This window comes from Siphateles boraxobius, unplaced genomic scaffold, assembly GCF_051911475.1.
Source record: "Siphateles boraxobius isolate OS27281-9 unplaced genomic scaffold, OSU_SipBor_1 130, whole genome shotgun sequence".
Taxonomy (NCBI): domain Eukaryota; kingdom Metazoa; phylum Chordata; class Actinopteri; order Cypriniformes; family Leuciscidae; genus Siphateles; species Siphateles boraxobius.
In genome coordinates, this window is record NW_027508734.1 from 1,053,447 (window position 1) to 1,079,953 (window position 26,507).

A 26,507-nucleotide genomic window follows, 5' to 3' on the forward strand; every position below is an offset into this window, starting at 1 on the left:
TACAGAGAAGGCTTGTATTGACATTTTAAGATTGTGTTTACATCTACCTTGTAAATATATTCTTTGCTATTTTATTAAAAATGTTACAATTACAACAACAATTAAAATTGTAACAATATTCTAAAGTGTAATCTTTCTTTGTAAAAACTAAAATAAACTTAACTATTTCAAAGTTAAGGATTCATTAGTTTGAATAAAGCCTACATTGGAACAAACACTATAATAACATCTTAGTTGATTACTTTATTTTTGACAAAAAATAACATATTTGATACCTTGGGCGAACCCAGGCTCAGTCACTCAGTTCTCCTCTGGCCAACGAACGAACAGTGTATGATTATGATTCAGGCAGCATTACAGGTCAGAGGTCAGAATGGATCAGAACTTCCACAATATTCACGGTGTCAGCCATGCAAGGCGCCATCCAGCTCGTCGGGAGCAGCTGGACAGATTTTTGAGATCGCAATAGACTTGAAGGACTATAATGCGTTAAGAGCTCGCTCAAGTTCTGGGGAGCTAAACCATTTAGTGCTTTGTAAGTAATCAGCAATATTTTAAAATGTATACGATGTTTAATAGGGAACCAATGCAGTGTTGACAGAACCGGGCTAATATGGTCATACTTCCTGGTTCTGGTAAGAACTCTAGCGGCTGCGTTTTGAACTAGCTGTAGTTTGTTTATTAAGCGTGCAGGGCAACCACCCAGTAGAGCATTACAATAATCTAGCCTTGATGTCATGAACTCATGAACTAATTGTTCTGCATTTTTAATTGAGAGCATTTGACGTAATTTAGATATATTTTTAAGTTGAAAAAATGTGGTTTTACAGATACTAGACACGTGACTTTCAAATGAAAGATTGGTATCAAAGAGCACACCCAGGTTCCTAACCGACAACGAGGACTTGACAGAGCAGCCATCAAGTGTTAGACAGTATTCTAGGTTTTTATGTGAGGTTGTCTCACTGTTACGTGCCCACCACATGGTTGGAAATGGGACATCATAAAGACCACAGAGATTCAGTGACGATGCATAAATGATTTATTAATAAATAACTTAAATGGTGGACAATTTAACACAAACGGAGCCTGGTGGTAAAAAAAAAAAACACACACAGAAAGAAAACCCTGCCCACACATATCTACTGAATAAGTAACACTTGCCTGTCTCCCGTCCGAAAAACCAAAGACAATGTTCTCTGTGAGTCTTCCCGGTCCTCTGACTGCTACCCTAACTAATCTTAAACTAAATAACATGAAAACCCATCACCAGTTACCACCAGCTCTAAATAAAATTATAAACTGAAAATAACAAACGTGGATTCCTCGCCAGAAACATGCTTGTAAAAACACGATCATGAACAGGCCGAGCACACGAGACCGCTCGGAGCTGCGCTCCGTCTGCCACCCGAAGCGGCTCGGAAGTGGGAGTGAGAGCGAGCGGATGTCAGCCAAGGTGTCTTTAAAGCAGTTGCCCCCACCCACAATCAGCAATCAGCGGGACATCATGTGACCTATAGAGGAAACAGAAACACAACCGCACAAAGCAACACAAACACAGTTCCCATTAGGCTAGACAACGTAGCACTCACATAATATGTGAGTTATGTGAAGTTTTCTGTCCAATAATTAGAATCTCTGTTTTTTCAGAATTAAGTAGTAGGAGATTACTAGTCATCCAGTTTTTTATACAGGTCCTTCTCAAAAAATTAGCATATTGTGATAAAGTTCATTATTTTCCATAATGTAATGATAAAAATTTTACTTTCGTATATTTTAGATTCATTGCACACCAACTGAAATATTTCAGGTCTTTTATTGTTTTAATACTGATGATTTTGGCATACAGCTCATGAAAACCCAAAATTCCTATCTCAAAAAATTAGCATATCATGAAAAGGGTCTCTAAACAAGCTATTAACCTAATCATCTGAATCAACTAATTAACTCTAAACACCTGCAAAAGATTCCTGAGGCTTTTAAAAACTCCCAGCCTGTTTCATTACTCAAAACCGCAATCATGGGTAAGACTGCCGACGTGACTGCTGTCCAGAAGGCCATCATTGACACCCTCAAGCAAGAGGGTAAGACAGAAAGAAATTTCTGAACAAATAGGCTGTTCCCAGAGTGCTGTATCAAGGCACCTCAGTGGGAAGTCTGTGGGAAGGAAAAAGTGTGGCAAAAAACGCTGCACAACGAGAAGAGGTGACCGGACCCTGAGGAAGATTGTGGAGAAGGACCGATTCCAGACCTTGGGGGACCTGCGGAAGCAGGGGACTGAGTCTGGAGTAGAAACATCCAGAGCCACCGTGCACAGGCGTGTGCAGGAAATGGGCTACAGGTGCCGCATTCCCCAGGTCAAGCCACTTTTGAACCAGAAACAGCGGCAGAAGCGCCTGACCTGGGCTATAGAGAAGCAGCACTGGACTTCAGGCATTTTGGCACTTCCTTCTCCCCAGTCTTCCTCCAGACTCTGGCACCTTGATTTCCGAATGACATGCAATATTTGCTTTCAGAATCAGAATCAGAATCAGAAAGAGCTTTATTGCCAAGTGTGCTTGCACACACAAGGAATTTGTTTTGGTACTGAGGCTTCCAGTGGACATATACAAATACAACATGAAACATAATACTACAAATTATAAGAATAAAAAATAAAAATATAAATATATGAGAATAAAACTATCACAGTTGGGTTTAGTCAGAATAGACATTTTCAGATTTACAGATTATGAACCTATTTACAGTATTTTGAATATTATAAATAAATAAATCTACATATAAGTATCACCTGAGTTGTGGGATATTGCACTAAACAGTGGGAGTATTGCACTTACAGGCATATGCCTTGGGAGGAGTGTTAACTGTTCAGGAGGGAAATGGCCTGTGGGAAGAAACTGTTCCTGTGCCGAGATGTTCTTGTGGCCAGTGATCTGAGTCTCCGTCTTGACGGTAACAGTTCAAACAGGTGGTGTCCAGGGTGAGTGGAGTCTGTGATGATTTTACCTGCTCTCTTCCTCACTCTGGAAGAGTACAGGTCCTGGAGGTTTGGCAGGGGGGCACCAATAATCCTCTCCGCAGTCCGGACTGTCCGTACTGTCCGTTGTAGTCTCCTGATGTCTGATTTGGTAGCTGAACCAAACCAGACAGTGATGGAAGCGCACAAGACAGACTCAATGACGGCTGAGTAGAACTGAATCAGCAGATCCTGTGGCAGGTTGAACTTCCTCAGCTGGCGAAGGAAGTACAGTCTCTGCTGGGCCTTTTTCACAGTGGAGTCAATGTGATTGTCCCACTTCAGGTCCTGAGAGATGATAGTGCCCAGGAACCTGAATGACTCCACTGCTTCCACAGTGCTGTTCATGATGGTGAGTGGGGGGAGTGCTGAGCTGTTCCTCCTGAAGTCCACGATCATCTCCACTGTTTTGAGCGTGTTCAGCTCAAGGTTGTTATAACTGCACCAGGCAGCCAGCTGTTCAACCTCCAGTCTGTAAGCAGACTCGTCACCGTTTCGGATGAGACCGATGACAGTGGTGTCGTCTGCAAATTTCAGGAGCTTGACAGTGGGGTCTTTAGAAGTGCAGTCATTAGTGTACAGGGAGAAGAGCAGTGGGGAGAGAACGCACCCTTGGGGAGCACCAGTGCTGATTGTGAGTGTCTTGGATGTGTGTTTCCCCAGTCTCACTCGCTGCTGCCGGTCCGTCAGGAAGCTGGTGATCCACTGACAGATCGAGGATGGTATGGAGAGCTGGGTCAGTTTGGCTGTGAGAAGACCAGGCATGATGGTATTGAAGGCCGAACTGAAGTCCACAAAGAGGATCCTTGCATAAGTCCCTGGTCTGTCGAGATGTTGCAGGATATAATGCAGTCCCATGTTGACTGCATCATCCACAGACCTGTTTGCTCTGTAAGCAAACTGAAAGGGATCCAGCAGGGGTCCAGTGATGTCCTTCAGGTGGGCCAGCACCAGTCTTTCAAACGACTTCATGACCACAGACGTGAGAGCGACAGGTCTGTAGTCATTAAGTCCAGTGATTTTGGTTTTTTTGGGGACAGGAATGATAGTGGAGCGTTTGAAGCAGCAGGGAACTTCACACTGCTCCAATGATCTGTTGAAGATCTGCGTGAAGACCGGGGCCAGTTGGTCAAGGCAGGCTTTTAAACAAGCAGGTGAGATGCCGTCTGGGCCTGAGGCTTTCCTAGTCTTCTGTTTTTTGAAGACTCGGTTCACGTCCTCCACACAGACCTTAAGCTCAGGTTGGATGGCAGGAGGAGGGAGTGATAATTGGAGAACAGGAGGTGATGCTGAATGTGTGAAGTGCAGATCAGACCGGGTGTGTGGTGTGAATGAGGGCTTTTCAAACCGGCAGTAAAATGAATTTAAATCGTCAGCCAGGTGTTGATTGTCCACAGATCGAGGGGATGGTGACTTGTAGTTGGTAATGTTCCTCAGGCCATTCCAGACTGATGATGGGTCGTTGGATGAAAACTGGTTTTTCAGTTTATCAGAGTAGTTCCTTTTAGCAACTCTGATCTCCTTTGTCAATCTGTTTCTGGCCTGGTTATACAAGATTTTATCCCCACTTCTGTAAGCATCCTCTTTGGCATGACGAAGGTGTTTGAGTTTCCCAGTAAACCATGGTTTATCATTAGTGAATGATAAGAATGTCCTGGTAGGAATGCATGTATCCTCACAGAAACTTATATATGAACTTATAACTTTCTTAACTTATATAAACTTATAACTTTCATCCGAAAAAAGTACTTTGGACCACTGAGCAAGAGTCCAGTGCTGCTTCTCCGTAGCCCAGGTCAGGCACTTCTGCCGCTGTTTCTGCACCAGTAGCCCATTTCCTGCACACGCCTGTGCACGGTAGCTCTGGATGTTTCTACTCCAGATCAGTCAGGTTGGGAAAGCCCAATTTCACCACCTCATCACGAAAGAAGAGAAAGAGGAGGAGGCCGGCGTCCACCACTCCTAAAGACCCAGAGGCCGTCCCCAAACAACCTGCTGTCGTCTCGGAGATCGTTCTTGAACAGCCTGCTGTCGTCCTGGAGACCATCTTTGAGCGGCCTGCTCATCAGGTCGCGGTCGAAGAGGTTACCCTCTCCCTCTACGTTGCCGCTGTAATGTGTGTCTGGGCCGCATATGCCTCCCTGTTGGCTACCTCAGCTCCATCATCTCCTGAACCAACCGTTGCCACCATCAGTCCCGCCAGGGCCAAGAGAGCTGTTATGCATTTTCTGTCCTGCATGCGTGGAAAAACCACATGGTGTCTGCCGATCCAGAGACCGTTCAGGTCACCGTCGGCTTAGGAGCAGGGGATCTCGCCAGCGCCCTCTCAGAGCCTTCACCGCTGGTCCCGTCCAGCCCTGAGCCTTCACCACTGGTCCCGTCCAGCCCAGAGCCTTCACCACTGGTCTTGTCCAGCCCAGAGCCTTCACCGCTGGTCCCGTCCAGCCTAGAGCCAGCCTTCACCGCTGGTCCTGTCCAGCCTAGAGCCAACCTTCACCGCTGGTCCTGTCCAGCCCAGAGCCTTCACCACTGGTCCCGTCCAGCCCAGAGCCTTCACCGCTGGTCCCGTACAGCCCAGAGCTGGACCCGTCCAGCCCAGAGCCTTCACCGCTGGTCCCGTCCAGCCTAGAGCCTTCAACGCTGGTTCAGTCCAGTCCAGAGCTTTCACCACTGGTTCCGTCCAGCCTAGAGCCTTCACCGCTCGTTCCATCCCGTCCAGAGCCTTCACCGCTGGTCCCGTCCAGCCTAGAGCCTTCACCGCTGGTCCCGTCTAGCCCAGAGCCTTCACCGCTGGTTCCGTCCAGTCCAGAGCCTTCACCGCTGGTCCCGTCCAGCCTAGAGCCTTCACCGCTCGTTCCATCCCGTCCAGAGCCTTCACCGCTGGTCCCTTCCAGCCTAAAACCTTCACCGCTGGTCCCGTCTAGCCCAGAGCCTTCACCGCTGGTTCCGTCCAGTCCAGAGCCTTCACCACTGGTCCCGTCCAGCCTAGAGCCAGCCTTCACCGCTGGTCCCGTCCAGCCCAGAGCTTCACCGCTGGTCCCGTCCAACCCAGAGCCTTCACCGCTGGTCCCGTCCAGCCCAGAGCTGGTCCCGTCCAGCCCAGAGCCTTCACCGCTGGTCCCGTCCAGCCTAGGGCCTTCACCAGGACTTCACGGACTGTCTCCGCCCTGGCCGCCCGATGGACTGTCTCCACCCTGGTCACCTGTTAACCCATCCATTTCTGTTCTTGTTCCCCTCCATGGACTTGGTACGTTCTAAATCCAGATTGAAAATCCTCGCAGATACCATTTCTTTCTCAAAAGGAACATAGTTGTGAGAATACTGCCTTTGCTAGTATCTTTGACAGAAAAGGTAGATTCGGCCTGTAATTGACTAATTCTGTAGGATCAAGTTGCGTTTTTTTAACAAGCGGTTTAATTATAACCAACTTAAATGTTTTTGGTACGTATCCTAATCTATGACCTCTGGAAGCATCTCTTTCAGTGGTTTAGTTGGTATAGGGTCTAACATACATGTTGTCGATTTAGATGATTTAACGAGTTTATAAAATTCACCCTCTCCTATAGCAATGAATTAATCAAAATTTTCGTCAGGGAGACTACACTGCAAACAAAATGTGATCAGAAATGTTTCTTGAGCACAAAATCAGCATATTACCCAGACAGCAACATAGAATCAGCCCATATCCGTGCCGTGTGCAATCCATGTGTGGGCCTAATCTGGGCCGACACCAGTGTTGGGAAAGATACTTTTAACAGTAATGCATTACAATATTGTGTTACTCCCAATAAAAGTAACTAATTGCGTTAGTAGTTACTCATATGAAAAGGAATGCATTACATTACATTTGTGTTACTTTTTCTCACCTGGGCTGGGCTTGCTTGTTTGTTTTTAATAACAACAAAAACAGCTTTATTTTCGGCAAATGTTAAAGACTCTTTCACACCGAAAGTGAAATGAATAAGCCTCGGGCTGAAGGGTTGAAATTCATATTTACGCCTGTACAATAGCAGAACAAACAAACCTTTCAGCTGCTGATATTCCGGATTAAAGAACAATAGGAGACAGGAGAAGGAAGTTCAACACTCTTATTTTTAAATTTAATCTAAAGTAATCGTTGCTTATTAATATGGTTGAATTAGATCAGTGATGGTCAGCAGCAAAGACGTTGCTTAATAAAGTGAGATTAAATACATAAAGTATATTTGTGTATAATATAGCTGTTCATGTGTTGTAATATATGTAATATATCTCATCATGAGGACAGGAGTGCTGTCAGTCAATAAATGTGGAAAAAGTAACTAGCGTTACTTATATGAAAAAGTAATGCGTTACTTTACTGGTTACTTGAAAAAGTAATCTGGTTACGTAACTTAAGTTACTTGTAATGAGTTTCCCCCAACACTGGCCGACACTATGTTGCTGTCTGGGTAGAATGACTAGAAGCTAAATAATTATAATCATATTACACTGAAATCTTATATCAAGGTTTGCCATCACATAAAATTAAGACATTGTAATATACACTCACCTAAAGGATTATTAGGAACACCTGTTCAATTTCTCATTAATGCAATTATCTAATCAACCAATCACATGGCAGTTGCTTCAATGCATTTAGGGGTTTGGTCCTGGTCAAGACAATCTCCTGAACTCCAAACTGAATGTCAGAATGGGAAAGAAATGTGATTTAAGCAATTTTGAGCGTGGCATGGTTGTTGGTACCAGATGGGCCGGTCTGAGTATTTCACAATCTGCTCAGTTACTGGGATTTTCACGCACAACCATTTCTAGGGTTTACAAAGAATGGTGTGAAAAGGGAAAAACATCCAGTATTCGGCAGTCCTGTGGGCGAAAATGCCTTGTTGATGCTAGAGGTCAGAGGAGAATGGGCCGACTGATTCAAGCTGATAGAAGAGCAACTTTGACTGAAATAACCACTCATTACAACCGAGGTATGCAGCAAAGCATTTGTAAATTTGGACAGTTGAAGACTGGAAAAATGTTGCCTGGTCTGATGAGTCTCGATTTCTGTTGAGACAATCAGATGGTCGAGTCAGAATTTGGTGTAAACAGAATGAGAACATGGATCCATCATGCCTTGTTACCACTGTGCAGGCTGGTGGTGGTGGTGTAATGGTGTGGGGGATGTTTTCTTGGCACACTTTAGGCCCTTAGTGCCAATTGGGCATCGTTTAAATGCCACAGCCTATCTGAGCATTGTTTCTGACCATGTCCATCCCTTTATGGCCACCATGGACCCATCCTCTGATGGCTACTTCCAGCAGGATAATGCAACATGTCACAAAGCTCGAATCATTTCAAATTGGTTTCTTGAACATGACAATGAGTTCACTGTACTAAAATGGCCCCCACAGTCACCAGATCTCAACCCAATAGTGCATCTTTGGGATGTGGTGGAACGGGAGCTTCGTGCCCTGGATGTGCATCCCACAAATCTCCATCAACTGCAAGATGTTATCCTATCAATATGGGCCAACATTTCTAAAGAATGCTTTCAGCACCTTGTTGAATCAATGCCACGTAGAATTAAGGCAGTTCTGAAGGCGAAAGGGGGTCAAACACAGTATTAGTATGGTGTTCCTAATAATCCTTTAGGTGAGTGTATATGCAGCATTGGTGAACATTCAGAAACAAAATAATTATACTGACTCCATTCTATATCGGTACAAATTAAAACATAAAATGACCAAGTTAGGGTTAGGGTCAAATTATATAATGCAAAGATGTTAATATTGTACATCATTCACAAGCCAAGCGTCAGTGGGTTTGATCTGGTTGGGATCCTGACGTGATTTGAATGTTATTTTCAATGTAAAACACGAGTGTGTCACTATATCAAACACAAAAGAGCACGACAGACTCATCAAACTGACCCGAAGTCAAAGCTTTCAGAGCAGATCATTGGTCATGAGGAACACTGTGATCTTTGTGCTGTTATCAGGTGAGTTTGGATAAACTACTTCTTAACATTCATTAATTATCAATTAATTCATGTTTTTGCCAAAGTTTCATCTTCTGTAAATCAACTGCTTTCATTCAAGTCAAAAACATTATTTAAACCAAAATACATTCATTTATACCAACAAAACTAATCTGTATGGGTTACATCATGTAGAAATATCTCTTTAATTTATTTTTTACAGTTTAAAAGAGCATGTAAATGTTAAGTTATGAATTCAAATAAAAATCCTCAGACTTTACACGTTTCTGCCCACTTCTATCCTGTAGTGCAAACATTTAACATTCACTGTATCAATCTAATTATATTACACCAACAAAATACATTTTTATGGGTTAAATCAGGTAGAAATAGCTCTTTAAGGAAACAACTAGGGATGCTCGAATTATCGGTCATCATATCGGTATCGTTCGATTTATGTTCATTTTTAATGTTATCGTTATCATTCCTATAAGAAGATTTTATTATATATTAGAATAGAATATATTAAAGCCAGTAAATAATGTAGTATTTCCTTCAGCCGAGACACTTCAGATGCGCACTGTTCAACATGAGGGTTTTTAATTGCTTGAAATATAATTAGAATTACTTCAAAAAAGAAAAATACAGTAAAGTAGTCAAAGGTCATATCAGCTACATATAATTTTAAAATCCTTATAATTGTGAGTTTGGGTCATGGTTAGACTTTTGTTTTTGTAATCAGGCTCTAAAAAATTATTTAATATAAATATAAAATATATTGGTTATCGGCTTTCAAATATAAATAATTATCGGTTATAGGTATAGGCCAAAATGTTCCTATCAGTCCATCCCTAGAAACAACTGATTATTAGTTTTTACTGTGTACAATACTTATATGCACATAAATATTTCAGTTTGCATTGTTATACTAAAGGTTTCAAAAACTCTTGTTAATGCATTGATTATTTGACTGTATTTCACTTTCAAATTTAGCGTATCAGCTCTTTCCAGTCCAGAACGCATGAAATGAGATGTTTGCATGTGTGTTGTGTTTCAGCTCTGACAGCCGTGTCGTTCTCACAGCTCCATGACTTCATCTTCGTGGATCTGCAAGTGAACTGGTCCGAGGCTCAGACTTACTGCAGAGAGCATTACACCGATCTCGCCACCGTTAACGACAAGGAGGACAACGACAATCTGTTACAAGTTCTGGACGGCATAACAAGTTGGATCGGACTCCATCGGACTTCGAAAAAGTCTCCTTTAATCTGGTCGGATCAGAGCGCATCCACGTTTTCAGACTGGGCTCCTGACCAACCCAACAATTATGGTGGTGTACAGTGGTGTGTTAATGTTTTATATAACCAATGGAATGACCAGGAATGTTGGAAAACATGTTCTTTTGTGTGTTATTTAGGTGAGTTGATCATCTTAACACACATCCTTAACACACATTTTTTCCTTTATAAAAAAAATTAAGAATTACATCTTTGAATGTTTTTGGCCTAACACATGCAGAAATCTAATGCAGATGCCTCTCAAATTAGAATGTGCCCTATATTCTGATTTTATTAGTGTTTTAAAAGTCAACTTTTTTCTGAAATAAACTGCATTATGCATTTTTTGAGAAAATGGAGAATTTTCTTTGTCCGCTGCGACTTTTCTTCCCCTTTAAAGGTAATGAGCTGGTGGACATCTTATTGAAGAAAGTGGCACCTAAAATGTCTTTCAACAACATTATTCAAAGAGTTTTCTTTTATCGGTATTTAATTATCATGCATACTTGTTTTCTCAATATTTGAACTCTGTTTTGTAAAATGATCATATGTGATCAGTATTTTACAGCGGATTATATTAATCTTGGAACAAACGATAATGATGTTTTGCAATGTTGAAATCTCTGCATTAATTTCCAAACAACATTCAATAACTGTTATGTCTCATAGCATATTGTGTAATAGATACATTGAAAATTATGACCCCTTTCTTTCACATTAATGAGACAATATTTTAGCTTCAATTATAGTAGATAAAAGATTGTTCAGGCTTTTTAATTAATGAACATCAATAAGGGTGACATCAAACTTTAATGAAAAAATATACACTTACGGTCCCCCTGTAGTAAATAATTTTATCCCTTAAACTCATATTTTATCCCCAAAATGACATTTAAAAAAAAAAAGTGTCTTCATGCCTTAAAATATCTTGAATGTACCTTGCCTCATTTAGTATGCGCAGTTCTATGAATATGCAAATGAGCCCCGTCTCCACTCACTCACACAGAGATCCACTCGTTGACGATCACACGTTGATCTGATTGGTTACAAGGTAGTTTGTGATGTCAGAAACACCAGCGATTTCAAACCGCTGAAAATACTCAGCAATGCTGTCGAATTTATACATGGTTTGTGTTAAAAACCCCTTACCCATCAAAGATCATCGGTAATCCCAGATTATCGCTGTTCTACCTTTATTACTCATTTAAACATCACACACTTACCTTATCTGGACAAACTCAGCATCATTAGAAAGGTTTAAGACTCCAGCTTTGATATTTGACCACTGGGCTTTTAGTCCAATGGTGCGCATATTTGAAGAAATAATGATTAATTATCGTATGTTTATAAAATATTTCGTCGATGCAGAATAAAATTTCTATTCAGTTTTTCTGAAAAATGCGATTGAAGAGTTCAAACAGCGAACACAGCGAGGTCTGTGTCTCTTCTTCCTGATTTGCGTCACTATATGATATCAGCGCGCTCCTATTCGCTGTACAGCTGTCAATCATATCACGTGTTCCAACGTGATCATATGCTGCGTTCTAGGCAGGTTTTTGAGCACGCAAATCACGACTTCAAACCACGACTCACGACTTTGTAGCGTTCCAGGCCAGTCACGCCAAACTACCTGAGCCCAATATATACTTATTGTTTCAGAGACACATAAAATTGTAATACATAATATGGGCTGCCATTGTTGTTTTGTATGGTTTCGCGGGCTATGTGACGTCAGAGCTCGTAACTGGGAGTACATCGATCTAGTACGAGTTCACGGGTGGGAAGTCACGGGTTTGACTGCCGTTCCAGTGCACTTTCACGGGTATAAGGTTGGAAAAACACGGGTTACAGGTTGCCTGGAACGCGGCAATAATCCAGCCATTCTGTGTGACGCAGGTCCTTGTTTAATTCCTCATTCTAACCTCCGTCGTAACAAAGCTATAATAACAACTCTTCACCCTAATCAAGAACCTAATAAATGCACGTTTTTAATATATATGGTTTGTTTGTGATTTCGGCGTATTTACACATATGTAAGGAATGTTTCCAGTATGCTTGCTAGGTAAGGATAGCCCATAGCTTCATATATAATGCTAAATGTAACATATATCAAAATCTTTTTTTGACTTGAAACCATTTTAAACCGCGACCGGAATATGATACAAATACTCTATGGTGTTTTAAAGTGAGCTTTAAGTAAACGTGTAATATTAATCAATTAAATTGTGTCATGTAGCTTGATGCTAGTTGTGCTAATGCACCTGCTGCAGGAGCTTTCTATTCCATAGTATACATGTTTTAAAAGAATTCACATATTTAAGTTTCAAGAATAGTTTTTATTTTATTTTTAAGATAATAGGAGGATTATTCATGTATAGTGGGATGACATAGAATAAAGGCTATAATGGCTGAATTCAAACAAAAGAATAAGGACAAAGAATGATGAAGATTAAGTCGCTTACCGGCAGAGGTGTGAAATACTCGCCGAATTACATCAATAGACCATGAATGGGCCAGTTCGCCTCGCCAGACATTAGTCAAAGACTGTAAATCAGTGTTTATAAGGCAATAAAATATTTGATATGCATCTTATCAGCCTTCTCTAAAACTTATCCAAATTCTACCTTGACATGGTTGTAAAATAGGCTTCATAAAACACATAATTTTAGGGATATCATCCTCAGATTTGAAATGACGCATGACCACAATTGTGGCCACACTTTAGTTGTGGTTATAATTTGCAATCCTACATTCACATACTATTTTAATACATTTAATAACTATATTATTAATATTTGTTGTTTTTGTTTTTATGTTTGAGATTATATATCTCAATATTAATAACAGTCTGTTTAATTTTAAGTCTTGAACTGGAAACTATCACAGTTTGGCTTTCTAAATATATGTGTGTTATGTGTCTATTCAGAATGACTTATGAGCAGAAACCTTTTTTATTTTGGGTATGTCATGAATGCATCACTTGCCAAAATTGGGGCTGACTATTAAAAACACCACATAGACACATAAACAACATTAAAAACTTGGTTTTCACCACATGGGGACTTTAAGGCCTTTCTTTAATTTGTCTGTCATAATGGAGAGTTGTTTATCTTCAAGTAAAAAATCAATAAAGTTATTTTTTTCCTGAATTAGCTGAAAATATGTTCAGCAACTATATTGAGCATCAAACACGATTGTGGATGTTTAGAATCAGATATAATGTCAAATTACTAAAACCATAAAACGTGTTCATCATTGTTCTCAGATTATGCTTGATCGTACATCGTTCATGACTTCATCAATCAGTGTGTTCGTCCCACAGAGAAGAAGAGGAGACAGATCGTGAGACTGGAGGTGAAATCAGGTCAAGATCTGAACGACCCGGAAGTGAAGAAAGAGATTTTAGCGAAGGTGAGTCCTCTTGTACTTCCACTGGGAATAGACAGCAGAAATATCATTTAAAAGTCTGTTTGTGTTCTTCAGATGGAGCAGATCCTGAAGGAGAAGGGATTGTCAGGAGAATCTCAACTTTCATGGAGAACCCAATCCGATGGGAATGTCTTCCAGACGAAGGACCGGAAGAGTTGCCAGAATTGCCTTTGAAAAGAAACTGAACACACTGTTCAAGCTTTTATTCAATCCTGTTAGTTATTTACTGGGCAAATGCTAAACAGCAGAGCACGTCTATCGCCATTTATCTATTTCTTTTGTTTAATAATGAACTCTTGTGTATTTATACTTCTTTTGTTCAGGGTTGTTTTATGAGTAATCAAGTAGAAAAGCTAATGTGGCCGTAGGACACAGGTCCGACAAATATAAGTGGGGTTCTTATTTTATTCATTATAATTAGTTAGGAGTTTCTGTTTCTTTTCTTGTAGGCAGAAGACCCACAACTAAACAAAATACAGTGCCAATATATCTTTGGATCACACAGATAATTGGTCACCCCAAAATAAAGGAAATATAAAAGTACAATCTGTCGTCTCTTATTGTGTGCAATAATAAAGAACAATGCAAATAATGAAAGACCGGAAACAATAATACGGTAGTGGTAACTCTGGAAAGAAAACATAACATCTTAGAACTGTTAGACTGCAATAACACTCACAAAATACACCTGCAATGACATAGTGGGGATATTACTCACTTTTTCTCGTTGTGAAGCTGTCACATAAGAGACATTTTTACTGCTCTATTTCGTACATGTATTTTATGTATAATAGAGTTTTAATTGGTCTACATGTTTCTTAGTCCATTTTATTCCTCTTAACATTTTAAGTGTGTATGTCTTTAAGAAATGTATGGTTGGCCTGTCATGTCAGGGATCACATGACAGGAAGCAGGAACTAGACTTGTATAAAGAGAGAAGCATGGCAAACAAACAGGGGGCACAATAGATACCAATCACTTTTCTGGAGTGTGGAGTTACCACTTGCGGACTCACCTTTCCAGACACACTTCAAGCTTTTGGATTATCACCACTTTTGGACTGTATGGCAAACTCCAGACTTGTGGACTTCCTCAGATCAACACTTTGGTGATGTCATACAGTGAAGACTTATAGGGCTCTTGGCGCGAGTCCACGAGGGTGCATTAAGAGGTATTTTTGGGACAGACTCGATCGAGCCTTATCCCTCTCTGTACGGAGCCGAGGGAGGTACAAAGAGGGTGCTGCTGAGCACACTTCCGAGCGTTAAAATTATGAATGAGACCGCCTACGGACTCGTAGACTCAGCGAGCACGCGCAATTTAAGTCCACAAGACCGAAAGTCAAGTCAAGTCACCTTTATTTATATAGCGCTTTATAATACAGATTGTTTCAAAGCAGTTAGTTACAACAAAGTTGTAATAATATTGTTAAATATAAAAATAAATGTCCCCAATTAAGCAAGCCAAAAGCCGATGGCGACAAAGGCGAAGAAAGGCGAAAAAGCGATAGTCGCAGGAACCAAAACCCCATCAGTGACAGAATGGAGAAAAAACCTTGGGAGAACCCAGACTCAGTCGCTCAGTTCTCCGCTGGCCAACGAACGAACAGTGAATGATTATGATTTAGGCAGCGTTACATGTCAGAAGTCAGATTGGATCAGAACTTTCACAATATTTATCCAGTTCATCTGGTTGGGGTCGGAGTCATCACGCCGGTATGGAGACGAGTTTGTTGAGGTGTCCATGAGGCCTTCACAGTATTGATGAGGCTGGCTCTTCAGAGATGCGTTGTCGTCGTGTCCATGCGATGGTGCTTTATCAGATCTGGATACGGCCAGGATCCGGCCGACTGCGGTAAACCTCGGGATAAAAGAGAGAGACTAATATTAGCGTAGACACCATCCTTCTTATGAAGTACAAAGTGCATCAGGATTTATGGGAAGTAAGTAAGTACGTAAAGTTTATGTATTGAGCACTTTTCACAGATAAAATCACAAAGTGCTTTACAAAGTGCAACCACAAAATAAAACAGTATACAATCAGTAAAAAATACATCATTTAAAAAGCCCAAAATAAAACCCAGTTAACTAAATGCTTGTCTAAATGACAGTGTCTTGAGATGACTTTTAAAAGAATCGACCGAGTCGGCCACACGGAGGAACAAAGGCAAGGCGTTCCACAGTCTGGGGGCAACAGCCTGAAAAGACAGGTCTCCCCGGGTTTTATAGCGAGTCTTTGGGACCATTAACAGACTCTGGCCTGAGGATCGAAGTGCACGGCCTGGGGAGTCTGTGCATAACAAATCAGCAATGTATTGAGGGGCCTGACCATGTAAAGCTCTAAAAGTTAAAACTAATATTTTAAAATCAATACGCAATTTGATGGGTAGCCAGTGTAGGGAGGACAAAATGGGTGTGATGTGTGTCCTCCTGCCAGATCTTGTTAGAAGCCTTGCCACAGCATTTTGAACCATTTGAAGGTGATTTAACATTTACATTTACATTTATTCATTTAGCTGACGCTTTTATCCAAAGTGACTTACAATTGCTATATTTCAGAGGTCGCACGCCTCTGGAGCAACTAGGGGTTAAGTGTCTTGCTCAGGGACACATTGGTGTCTCACAGTGGATTCGAACCCGGGTCTCTCACACCAAAGGCATGAGTCTTATCCACTGCGCCATCACCACCCCTATTTAAGGTAGATTTATTACAAAAAGTAAAAAGAGAGTTACAGTAATCTAAACGTGAAGAAATAAAAGCATGGATAACTACTTCGAGGTCAAAGTCTGATAAAATTACCCTCAATTTTGCAATATTTCTTAGATGATAAAAGCAGTTTCTGACCAAAAGTCTAGAATGGCAGTCCAAAGACATTGACTGGTCAAACCAGACACCCAGGTTTCTGATGCTCGACTGGACAGAGGAGCTCAGAGAACCAAGGTTTTGAAGGATGGATGGTATTTTATTGTCTGGGGCAACAATTAGGGTTTCAGTCTTTTCCGAATTTAATTGAAGACAGTAACTAGCAAGCCACGATTTTACCGAAGAAAAACATTCCAATAAATCTGTTAGTTTGTGGAACTCAGTGTCATTGAACGAGCAATACAACTGTATGTCATCCGCATAAAAATGGTATGACACATTGTTAAAATGGCTCCAAATTTTTCCCAAAGGGGTAATGTACAGTAAAAACAAAAGTGGCCCTAGGACAGAGCCCTGTGGAACGCCATTCACGAATGGAGTGGCTTCAGACAGTATATTATTTACATATACAGAAAAAGCTCTGTCATTCAAGTAAGAGGAAAACCACTTTAAAACAGACCCAACGATACTAAACACTTTTTCTAATTTATTCAACAGGATTTTGTGGTCCACTGTATCAAACGCTGATGATAAATCCAATAGAACCAATACTGAGTACCTTCCAGAATCAGCAGCCATGTGTACTTCATTAGACACTTTGAAGAGAGCACTTTCAGTGGAGTGCATCTTTCATCTCCCGGTTCCGGCTGATCTAAACTATGCAGCCTAACATTGAATTATAGAAGTCTATAATGTGTTATGTGTATGCTAAGCCAAAGAGATGTCATTTTAGTCTAGATTTGAACTGACAGACAGTTTCTGCTTCCCGGACAATGTTAGGAAGATTGTTCCAAAGTTTTGGTGCTAAATAGGAAAAGGATCTACCGCCAGCAGTTGATTTTGATATTCTAGGTATTATCAACTGGTAAGGACTTTGAGATCGCAATAGACGTGAAGGACTATAATGTGTTAAGAGCTCGCTCAAGTACAGGGGAGCTAAACCATTTAGTGCTTTGTAAGTAATCAGCAATATTTTAAAATGTATACGATGTTTAATAGGGAGCCAATGCAGTGTTGACAGAACCGGGCTAATATGGTCATACTTCCTGGTTCTGGTAAGAACTCTAGCGGCTGCGTTTTGTACTAGCTGTATGTGGCGAGGGCGGTGTGGTTCAGCGGAGTCTGTAGCAGGAGAGCGAGGGCGGAGCCGAGCGGTGAGTAAGTGGGTCAAGTTTAAATGACGAACACCTGTTTGTGATTTCAGTAATTGGCGTGAGGAGACCGCATATAAGCGGGCTGTGCTGATAACGGTGGAGAGAGAGAGACTGGAAGCTCGTGCACGCTGACGATCGGGACGAAAGGTTTATGAAGCTGTGAACAGTGGAAAGAGTGCTGCCTCGTTGGTGATCTGAGAAGCTGTAGTCAGCGGGAAGAGTATTGCCTTACATGTGAAAATTGAGTGTTTTGTTTTGAGTTAATTTTGAGAGCGCAAGAAAGCGCTGTGCAAAGAGGATCTTTAATAAAGTGCACGAGCTCCACTACTTGCCGACCCCGAGTCTCCTTCCATCACCCACACACGAACCCTGAGCTACATCACACTGTAGTTTGTTTATTAAGCGTGCAGGGCAACCACCCAGTAGAGCATTACAATAATCTAGCCTTGAGGTCATGAACGCATGAACTAATTGTTCTGTATTTTTCATTGAGAGCATATGACGTAATTTAGATACATTTTTAAGATGGAAAAATACGTTTTTACAGATACTAGACACGTGACTTTCAAATGAAAGATTGGTATCAAAGAGCACACCCAGGTTCCTAACCTATGAAGAGGACTTGACAGAGCAGCCATCAAGTGTTAGACAGTATTCTAGGTTATTACGTGACGAAAGTCCACATGAACTATGCCATTTGGGACAGGGCCTGTGGAAGACACTACACTAGCGCGCATTTCAGACGTACTAGGCCGTGAGTGCAGAGACGCTCTGCGTGAGTGCTATTTACGTCAGTAATGACTCTAGGGGTCACTGTTAGACAAAAATGGTATTTCTGCATAGTGTGCCTTTAGGGGAAGGTATTATTTTCTAAATGTACAGCAAAATGTAATATTTTTTTTGTCTCATTCATATAGGACATCAACATTCCCTTGATTGACTGGGAAATCAGTGGCCTCACTGAAGAGCCTGAATCTGGGATCCAGGTACCAGAAACTGCAGAGGCATATGGGGAACTCAGGGTTGCAATGGACCCAATGGGGCCATCAGTGTTTTGTCCGTGATATTTATATTTCAGTTGTATAGTATGTGCAACAACATTTCAATGTGTATATATAAAGAATTACAGTTCCAGACAAACTCTGGTACCTCTTATAAAGATTACTATATAATCTTTCCTATTTGACATTTGTGTAATGTCTGAATTTCTTATTTCTTATTTATTTATAAGGACAGCACACATTAATCAACATTACTGTAAATGTGCCAGTGTTGGCCAACTGGGTAATTTTCAACTGCAGTCCTTCGGCAAGATGTTTTGAAACCTTGAAAATGATAAAATACATAATATACAGAAAGTACATCAAGACACTATGAAAATAACAAATAAAACAACAATTTTCACAACATAAAAGCACACGAAACATCCAGAAACATTAAAACATCAGTACAGTTACTGCAGACACCATTTAGACCCAGCCAGCCATGCAAATAACTCAAAGCAACAACACACAGCTTACTGTTGTTACATGCAAACATGCAGGACAGCAATAAGCAGAATACATTAGGGTTGGGCATCTAAGGTATAATGCCGATCCAATATGCATCTCGATACAAAGTATCCGATCCGATATATTAACGATACATGTGTGGCATTTTGCGATGCAATACGATACGATTCACAGTCATTTCACGATACGATGCGATACTTCAGCACTAGCTAATTAGATCAAGTTTATGTGGTGATGTGAAAGAGGATGCAGTGCCATTGAATGAGTTTGATTATTTATTAACCAAGTAAAACCAATACTTTTTTACAAACTGGCTTTTCTCTCAGAGCCTGAGTGTCGGTTTACAGTAGAGGGCCATTTTAGAACACATGGCACATATTATTTAAGTATTTCCAAGATAAACAGAAGGTATAAGTGCAATATAGCCTATACTAAAAAAATATATTTGCACTCTTTCAACAGAAAGAAGGCTTACCATTGCACAACAAGAATTGTGATTTCAGTTTTCAACTATGAAAATAAGTTTTACAAAGAGATGTTTTGCCACTGAATATTGAAAAGTTAACGTTGTGAACTAGCAGTGTTATGCTGCTTTTACTTTGAAACATCACTGTCACTGTAAACAACAGGCTAATAAAATAAAATTAAATAAAAATTAAATAAAATTCAAAATAATAAAAATGCCTTTTAGAATAGCGCACATTGGTCAATCACCTTCAGTTAAAGGTTTTTCTTCAGAAATATCAACTGATCAACATGATCAGGGTGAATCAAGCTACGCTGAGCTGTAACTATATCTCCAGCTGTGCTGAAAACTCTTTCAGCTGGTACGCTTGTTGCTGGGATGGACAGATATCTCTTTGCTAAAGCTGATAGTAGTGGAAGATCTACTTGCAGTCTCCACCACTGCAACACATCCCCATCCAATCCTAAAGTGTCCCTTTCTCTATATTTTAAGATTTCATCCTTAGCTTTCTCCCTGATGGTCTTTGCTGGTGGTCTTGCACTCAGGAAATCTCCAAACATCTGGTCCATGGCAGTCTTTTTCTTTGGAGGGGCATCATCTACAGAAGAGGGCAGAGGAGAGGCTCATCAGTTGAGCTAAAAATATTACTTTAATTTACAATCTGAAAATTACTTCAAAATCTGAACATTACTTCACTATGTTTGAATCTTCACTACATACTTCTGTACATTTTTGGCATTGTCTCCATTTAAACCAATCTGTCTTGTCCTCTTTGGAAGGGCTTTTGTCGCCTTCTGTTTCAGCTGTCTGGTCCTCTTCCAATGTGCCTGTTGCCTGGTCTTCATTCGGCATTGCTGTGTCACTGACCTCTTCCTTAAAAATGCATAAACATGTAAAATAATGCATATTCATATATTATTAGTTCTAAACTGCAATAACAATCTTACTTTAAATGTTCTTACCTCTCCATTCATCTGTACCACCTCTGTTGTTATCTTCATGAATACCATATCCTTGGCATCACTGTCATCCAGAAAAGCCAGGTCTTTAAAACGCAGGTCAAGTGCTGAGGCACAGTGGAGAGTGCCTTCAAGATATGTATAACGGCCATCAAAGTCCTGCCTGAATCTGTCTTTCATATAGGAAATAACCTCTAGATCACTCTCATCTGATTGGAATTGTCTCTGCAATCTGGCTTGGATTGGAGAGATAATGGAGATGGTGGGATTTTTTTCCTCACTGAGGAGTGTGGTTGCCACTTTCAGAGGTGACATTAATTTGATGATCTCTGGGATCAGTGTCATGTCATCTTCTGTCAAACTGGCCATAGCCTCACGCCTCTTTATCTTCCTGGATAGCAGGGTGTTCAGCACAGCAGGCTGCTGCTCCCAGAAACGCTCCAACATGTCGAGGCTACTGTTCCATCTGGTGGAAACGTCATGGATGAGCTTGTCGTTGGGCAGGTGTAACTGGGTCTGTATTTCACGCAGAACTTCAGTTGCCTTGGGGCTTTTGTGGAAAAAGGTGACAAGCTTCCTAACTTTCACCACCAGCACAGAGACACTGTCCACCTTAAAGGCTTTTTGAGATGCCAAGTTCAATGTGTGGGCGATGCATCTCACGTGTGGGTCCATTTTGGCACCAGCACCAGCCAGGATCATGTTTCTGGTGTTATCTGTGACTAACGCGGGGCTCTTCTCTTCGATCTTCCACTCGCGGCAAACATCCTGAAGTAAAACGGCTAGATTATTACCTGTGTGAGCCTCGTTGAACACTCTGGTCTGCAAAACGTGTTTTTTGAGAACCCAACCGTCATCTATGTAGTGTGCTGTGACCGTTACATATGATGCTGTAGCGCAAGATGTCCAACCGTCCACTGTTAAAGCAACTCTTTGGGCTTTGTGCAGAGACTCCTCTATCTCTCTTCTGACTTTGTCGTACAGAGCAGGAATCTGTTTATCGGAGAATAGTTTTCGGTTTGGTATCTTATAACGAGGCTCCAAAACATGGAGGAGGTGTTAAAAACCTTCGTTCTCCGTGACACTATAGGGCTGAATATCTTTGCCGATGAACAATGCAATTGCATCTGTTATTGCCGTAGAGCGCGCGGAATTGTTAGCAAGCGGGGCATGGAAAAAACCTTCAATACTTATCATACCACTTTTGGAGCTGGAAGCTACAGGTGAATCAGAGCAGGAGGCAGGGGATGCAGGGGCACTGGCAGATGCTTCCTCCACAACAACACCGTGGCGCCGCTTCAAGTGAGATATCAGATTAGTCGTACTGCCCGTGTATTTTACAGATGCGCGGCACAATTCACAAATTGCATCTGTCTTGTCAAGTCGTCCGTCTTTCTTGTAAAATCCATAGTGTTTCCAAACTTTAGATTTAAAACTCAGTGGAGGATAAATTTTCTCGGCATCCGACATGTTTGTTTTGCTTACTCCTCGCGCTTCCCGACAACTACCTATGGGCGCATCACTGGCTTCATCCGCGGCGCGCAGCTGATACATTGAGTTGTTGTGTACACTACACATCCGTAAGTCCGTTGCTGAGGCCTACTTTATGTAGGTCGATTAAATTATGTGCCAAAAACAAGTTGACAACACTTGTTAATAAATAAAGAAATACATTCTGTATTAAAAGGATAAGCTGTATCTCGGAAAAACCGATGCATCTCGCAAAAACCGATGCATCTCGATTTGCTTCCAAAATTTAATTCATCCTTTGCTGCTCTACCGATGCACTCGCATCGTGCACGCGCATAACCGCGTATCGATACATATCGGTTAATCTTCCCATCCCTAGTATACATAAAATAAAATACATCATTATGTTGGTCTTACCGAGCTGTGCAAAGCTGGCCGCCTAGCAACGGGCAGAAATAAAATGTGCAATGTACTATTTAGTTTAGAAATGTTCACATGTTTGACTTTTCAATAGCCAGGCCTTAAGACTTCGTGTGAAAGTATGGTAGGCGTTACAGATTCTTATTTCAGTTGGTATGGTGTTCCATAATTGAGAAGCTCTAACAGAAAAACATGATTGGCTGAAGGAACTAGACCTAAAAGGGATTACACAGTCCCTTCTTTGAGCTGATCGAGTAGTTCTGTTGTTGTAATTTTTCTGCTTAATAAAAGTACCAAGCGGAGGGGGAGCTTTTACATTTGTGACGGATCTCGTCGCTCTCGTGACTGGATCTGGTCTCTCTCTCTCGTATTCTGCGTTGTGATTTGACCAATTCGTCAACACGTTCTTCGTGCACTCAGATGAACAGGAGTCAGTGGGCTCAATTCCTCTCAATAAATGCAAGGACACATCATTTTTGTTGATTTGTATTTACTGTAAAGTGAAATAAAACATCCTCTCAGTGGTGTTTTGCTGCAGACATTACATATCAACAGCACGCGTTCCCCGTAGCAACTGCTGTGTTACGCTATATCAGTATATAACCAATAATAGAACACACGACACATGACCACATTTCGTATAAAACATGATGCAATAATAAAAGCAAAAGCAATAATAAGCACAAAAATATACATAAAAACATACCTGTAAAGTGAAATAAAACATCCTCTCAGTGGTGTTTTGCTGCAGACATTACATATCTAAATAAAATATAAAATAAAATTAGCAACCTCGTGGCCTTGCTAACGAGAGCACTATCAGACGGAAGTTTACAAAAGCCCATAACTAATCAAATATATGTTACTACTCGAATTAAATGGTTTAAACATTGGCTAAACCAAATCGCAAACACAAAATACTTGAAATCGCTAGTCATTTTGCGTTATAATCACACAAATATTGCCAAAATGAGACGGAGCATGACCATACGCAGCAACAGCACGCGTTCCCTGTAGCAACTGCTGTGTTACGCTATATACCGTCAAACCACGCATTTTTGTCTGCAGCTCCCAAACAAACCACATGAGGGCACTACTTTAACATGAAATGAATAACTGCTGTTGAATTCAGGAGGATTCACAATAAAACTAAATACAATTCTAACTCTGTTACACATTTAGAATCTTAAATACCAGACAGATGTCACTGTATTTCATAAAATTTTCCCAACTAAGGATTTCATATTTTCCTAAAATGTTACAGTGGTGGTAAGTATTGGATTTTCTATCTAACACTTTGTGAGTCTGCTTGTACAAAGAAAGAATGGGTTTCAGTGTTGTACATCTTGCTTGAGTCCAACCCGTCATACAATATGTTAAGTGGGGGATGATAATTGCATTCATATATAATTTTGCTGCTGCGGTTGTTAGGCAATTTCTTATCTTAGAATAAACCTAAAATTAGGTTTCTTACCTAAAATTGGCCAGGTTGTATTTAGTTATTTGCATTACTTTCTTCACTTGTTTTTTGAAGGACAGGGTGGAGTCAAGAATAATGCCGAGATATTTAACATGAGAGACTACTTGGAGGATCTCTCCAGACACATATACTTTAGGATCACAGTCAGTTGCAGAGTGTGTTTTTGTAAAAAACATGCAAACAGTCTTCTTAACATTAAAGGTTGTATCAGCGATTTCATGCCCAAACAAAAATGATCACATTCATCTAATGTTTCTTAACGATCCGCTAGCTGCCCGCCCCATAAGCAGGCTGTCAAAAAAACGCGTCTCTGTAGGCAGCCTAGGCTCTGAGATCTGCACACAAAAACAAATGGGTACAACCACCACTCAAAATCAAAATAAACAGTGTTCTAACCAATCACTGACAGGGGCGGGTGTTGTTTGTTTTTGCGCTCGTGCACGGCGCCTGCACGCCAAGTCGGAGCTGAAGAATAAGCCAGCGTCTATCAACCCTATGCTATCAGCGGACCAGATACATTTAACATGGAAGAGGCAATCCCCAAGAAGAGAATGAGGATTAGGGCAAGGGAATACCCTCGTTTTTCGTCAATGAAACGAATAATAATCGGGAAGGCTTTTGAACGGTGGAGAGAACTCAAAGAATTGAACATTTTTAAATTGGACGCTGTTTCTTCTTGACAGGTGAGTAGCTTCTATTGCTGACCATTTTGTATGTGAACTGTGTGTGAAAATATAATTCTTTAAAAAATATGAGTGAAGCTCGACTAAACTTGGATAGCTCTAGCGAATATCAGATTGTAGGGATTTAGTGTGTGAGTTGCGTTTGTTATATGTGTCTACTTTGATGTGTAGCCATAACATTGTACTATTAGCAATAACACTAGCCTACGTTCAGGACTTACGTTAGCCAAATAATAATAATAAGCTGTTTAGAAATGCGCGTGCGTGCATGATCGTTTTTTTCATTATGCACGAAATGGGAGGGAGGGGCGAGCTAACTTGGTTTGTTTGGGATCTCGCTTCAAACTCAAACAGAAGTGACGTCACCCACAATCGCAATTCATTTATATATAAGCTGAACAGGAGAAGGCCCAGGATGGATCCCTGAGGCACATCCATTTCATTGCTCAGGAAGGATGATGTTTCACTACCCACCCTTACACACTGAACTCTGCCCTCAAGATAAGACTTCATCACATTAGAGGAGAAATTAAAATTTGCTAGTTTACAGATAAGTATTTGATGGTTGACTGTATCGAATTCTTTCTTTAAGTCTAAAAATAAGGCCCCGACAACACCTCCTTTATTAATTTTTAGCTTGATGTTTTCTATAAGGAAACAGTTTGCTGTCTCAGTTAAATGGTTAGCTCGAAAACCAAATTGAATTGGGTGCAGTGTATAAGGGCTACTATTTAGATGTGATAGGCTAGACTATTTAGGACAGGTTGAGAGATATCAATTATGATTATGTGTACTGTCATCTTAACAGAATTCACCAAATAGGAGTTGAGGAGAGTAGCCGTTTCTGTTGCCTCTTTAACCAGAGAGCCTTTGTCTTTAATCACCAGCTGCTTTGTTGTATTATTATGCCATTTCCCAGTTAGCTTTTTCATGGAGTCGCAGATTTGTTTGTGATTTCCCTTAGATTCACCTATCAGACTAACGAAGAAGTTTGCTTTAGCTACTGGATGTCCTTTATTACCCTGTTTCTTAAAGTGGTGAACATATGTCTGTCAGGCGGTAACATGGTTTTAAGAAATGTTCGCAGTGCCTGGTCTCTCTCCTTCATTAGTCTCCTTATGTCACCATGAATCCAGTGAAGAGTATATTTATTGTCACCTTTAGATTTATTTTTCTTTAAAAAATGCTTGTTATATTTTGAATTGTGGATAAGAACACGTACGTGTCAGCATCCACATTTGTACCAAGTAGTAGTTCATTCCAATTAATGTTCTTGATAGCATTTTCATATTCACATATATCACTCTTAGGTATTCTAAATTGGCAGGCCTTTGTATTAGTGGAAAATTTGGACCGGTTTTTAGTGAGTTTTCTGGCTATAAGGATTAAGTTGTGATCAGACAGACCTGTGACCTTGTTGAAGGATTTGGTTACTCTCTCAGGTTTGTTACTAAATATCAGGTCAATTTGGGTTTTAGATGAGGAGGTTATCCCAGTAGGTCCTTTAACTAGCAGTATCAGATCAAATTTATTTGTATATTTTTTTTACATGACTTCCCAATTAATATTAAAATCACCCATCATAATTATTTCCTTCTTTGAACTGCATTCCCTAAGCCTAACTTTTAATTTCTCAAGATACACAGATTTTGCAGAGGGTGGTCTATAGACTCTAATGAAAATGAAGGACATTTGTGGTGATAGTGCAACATCTAGGCAGATACATTCTAGATCATTCTCAACAGAGTATTGGATCTCTTTACACGATATGTGATCTTTAGTATAAAGCAGCAACCCCCCACCTCTACCCTCAGCTTTATCTTTCCTGATGGCATT

General features: G+C 40.7%; 1 protein-coding gene across 1 annotated transcript; it reads right to left on the reverse strand.

Moving 5' to 3' along the window:
• Nucleotides 1-19,913: 19,913 nt before the first annotated feature.
• Nucleotides 19,914-25,603, reverse strand: LOC143737865 (E3 SUMO-protein ligase ZBED1). Its single transcript, XM_077229724.1, has 4 exons — nt 25,487-25,603; nt 20,622-21,611; nt 20,388-20,532; nt 19,914-20,257 (listed from the first exon to the last, which is right to left on the reverse strand). Exons 1-4 carry the CDS (start codon nt 25,601-25,603, stop codon nt 19,914-19,916), a joined length of 1,596 nt encoding a protein of 531 aa, XP_077085839.1.
• Nucleotides 25,604-26,507: the final 904 nt, after the last annotated feature.

What these genes read in the sequence shown, in the direction of transcription:
- LOC143737865 (XM_077229724.1), bottom strand. Translation starts at nt 25,603, where the DNA reads ATGAAAAAGCTAACTGGGAAATGGCATAATAATACAACAAAGCAGCTG. An exon ending in TGGTACAGATGAATGGAGAG is followed by an intron (nt 20,533 to 20,621) that starts GTAAGAACATTT and finishes TGCATTTTTAAG; the next exon opens with GAAGAGGTCAGTGACACAGC. An exon ending in ATGGAGACAATGCCAAAAAT is followed by an intron (nt 20,258 to 20,387) that starts GTACAGAAGTAT and finishes CCTCTTCTGTAG; the next exon opens with ATGATGCCCCTCCAAAGAAA.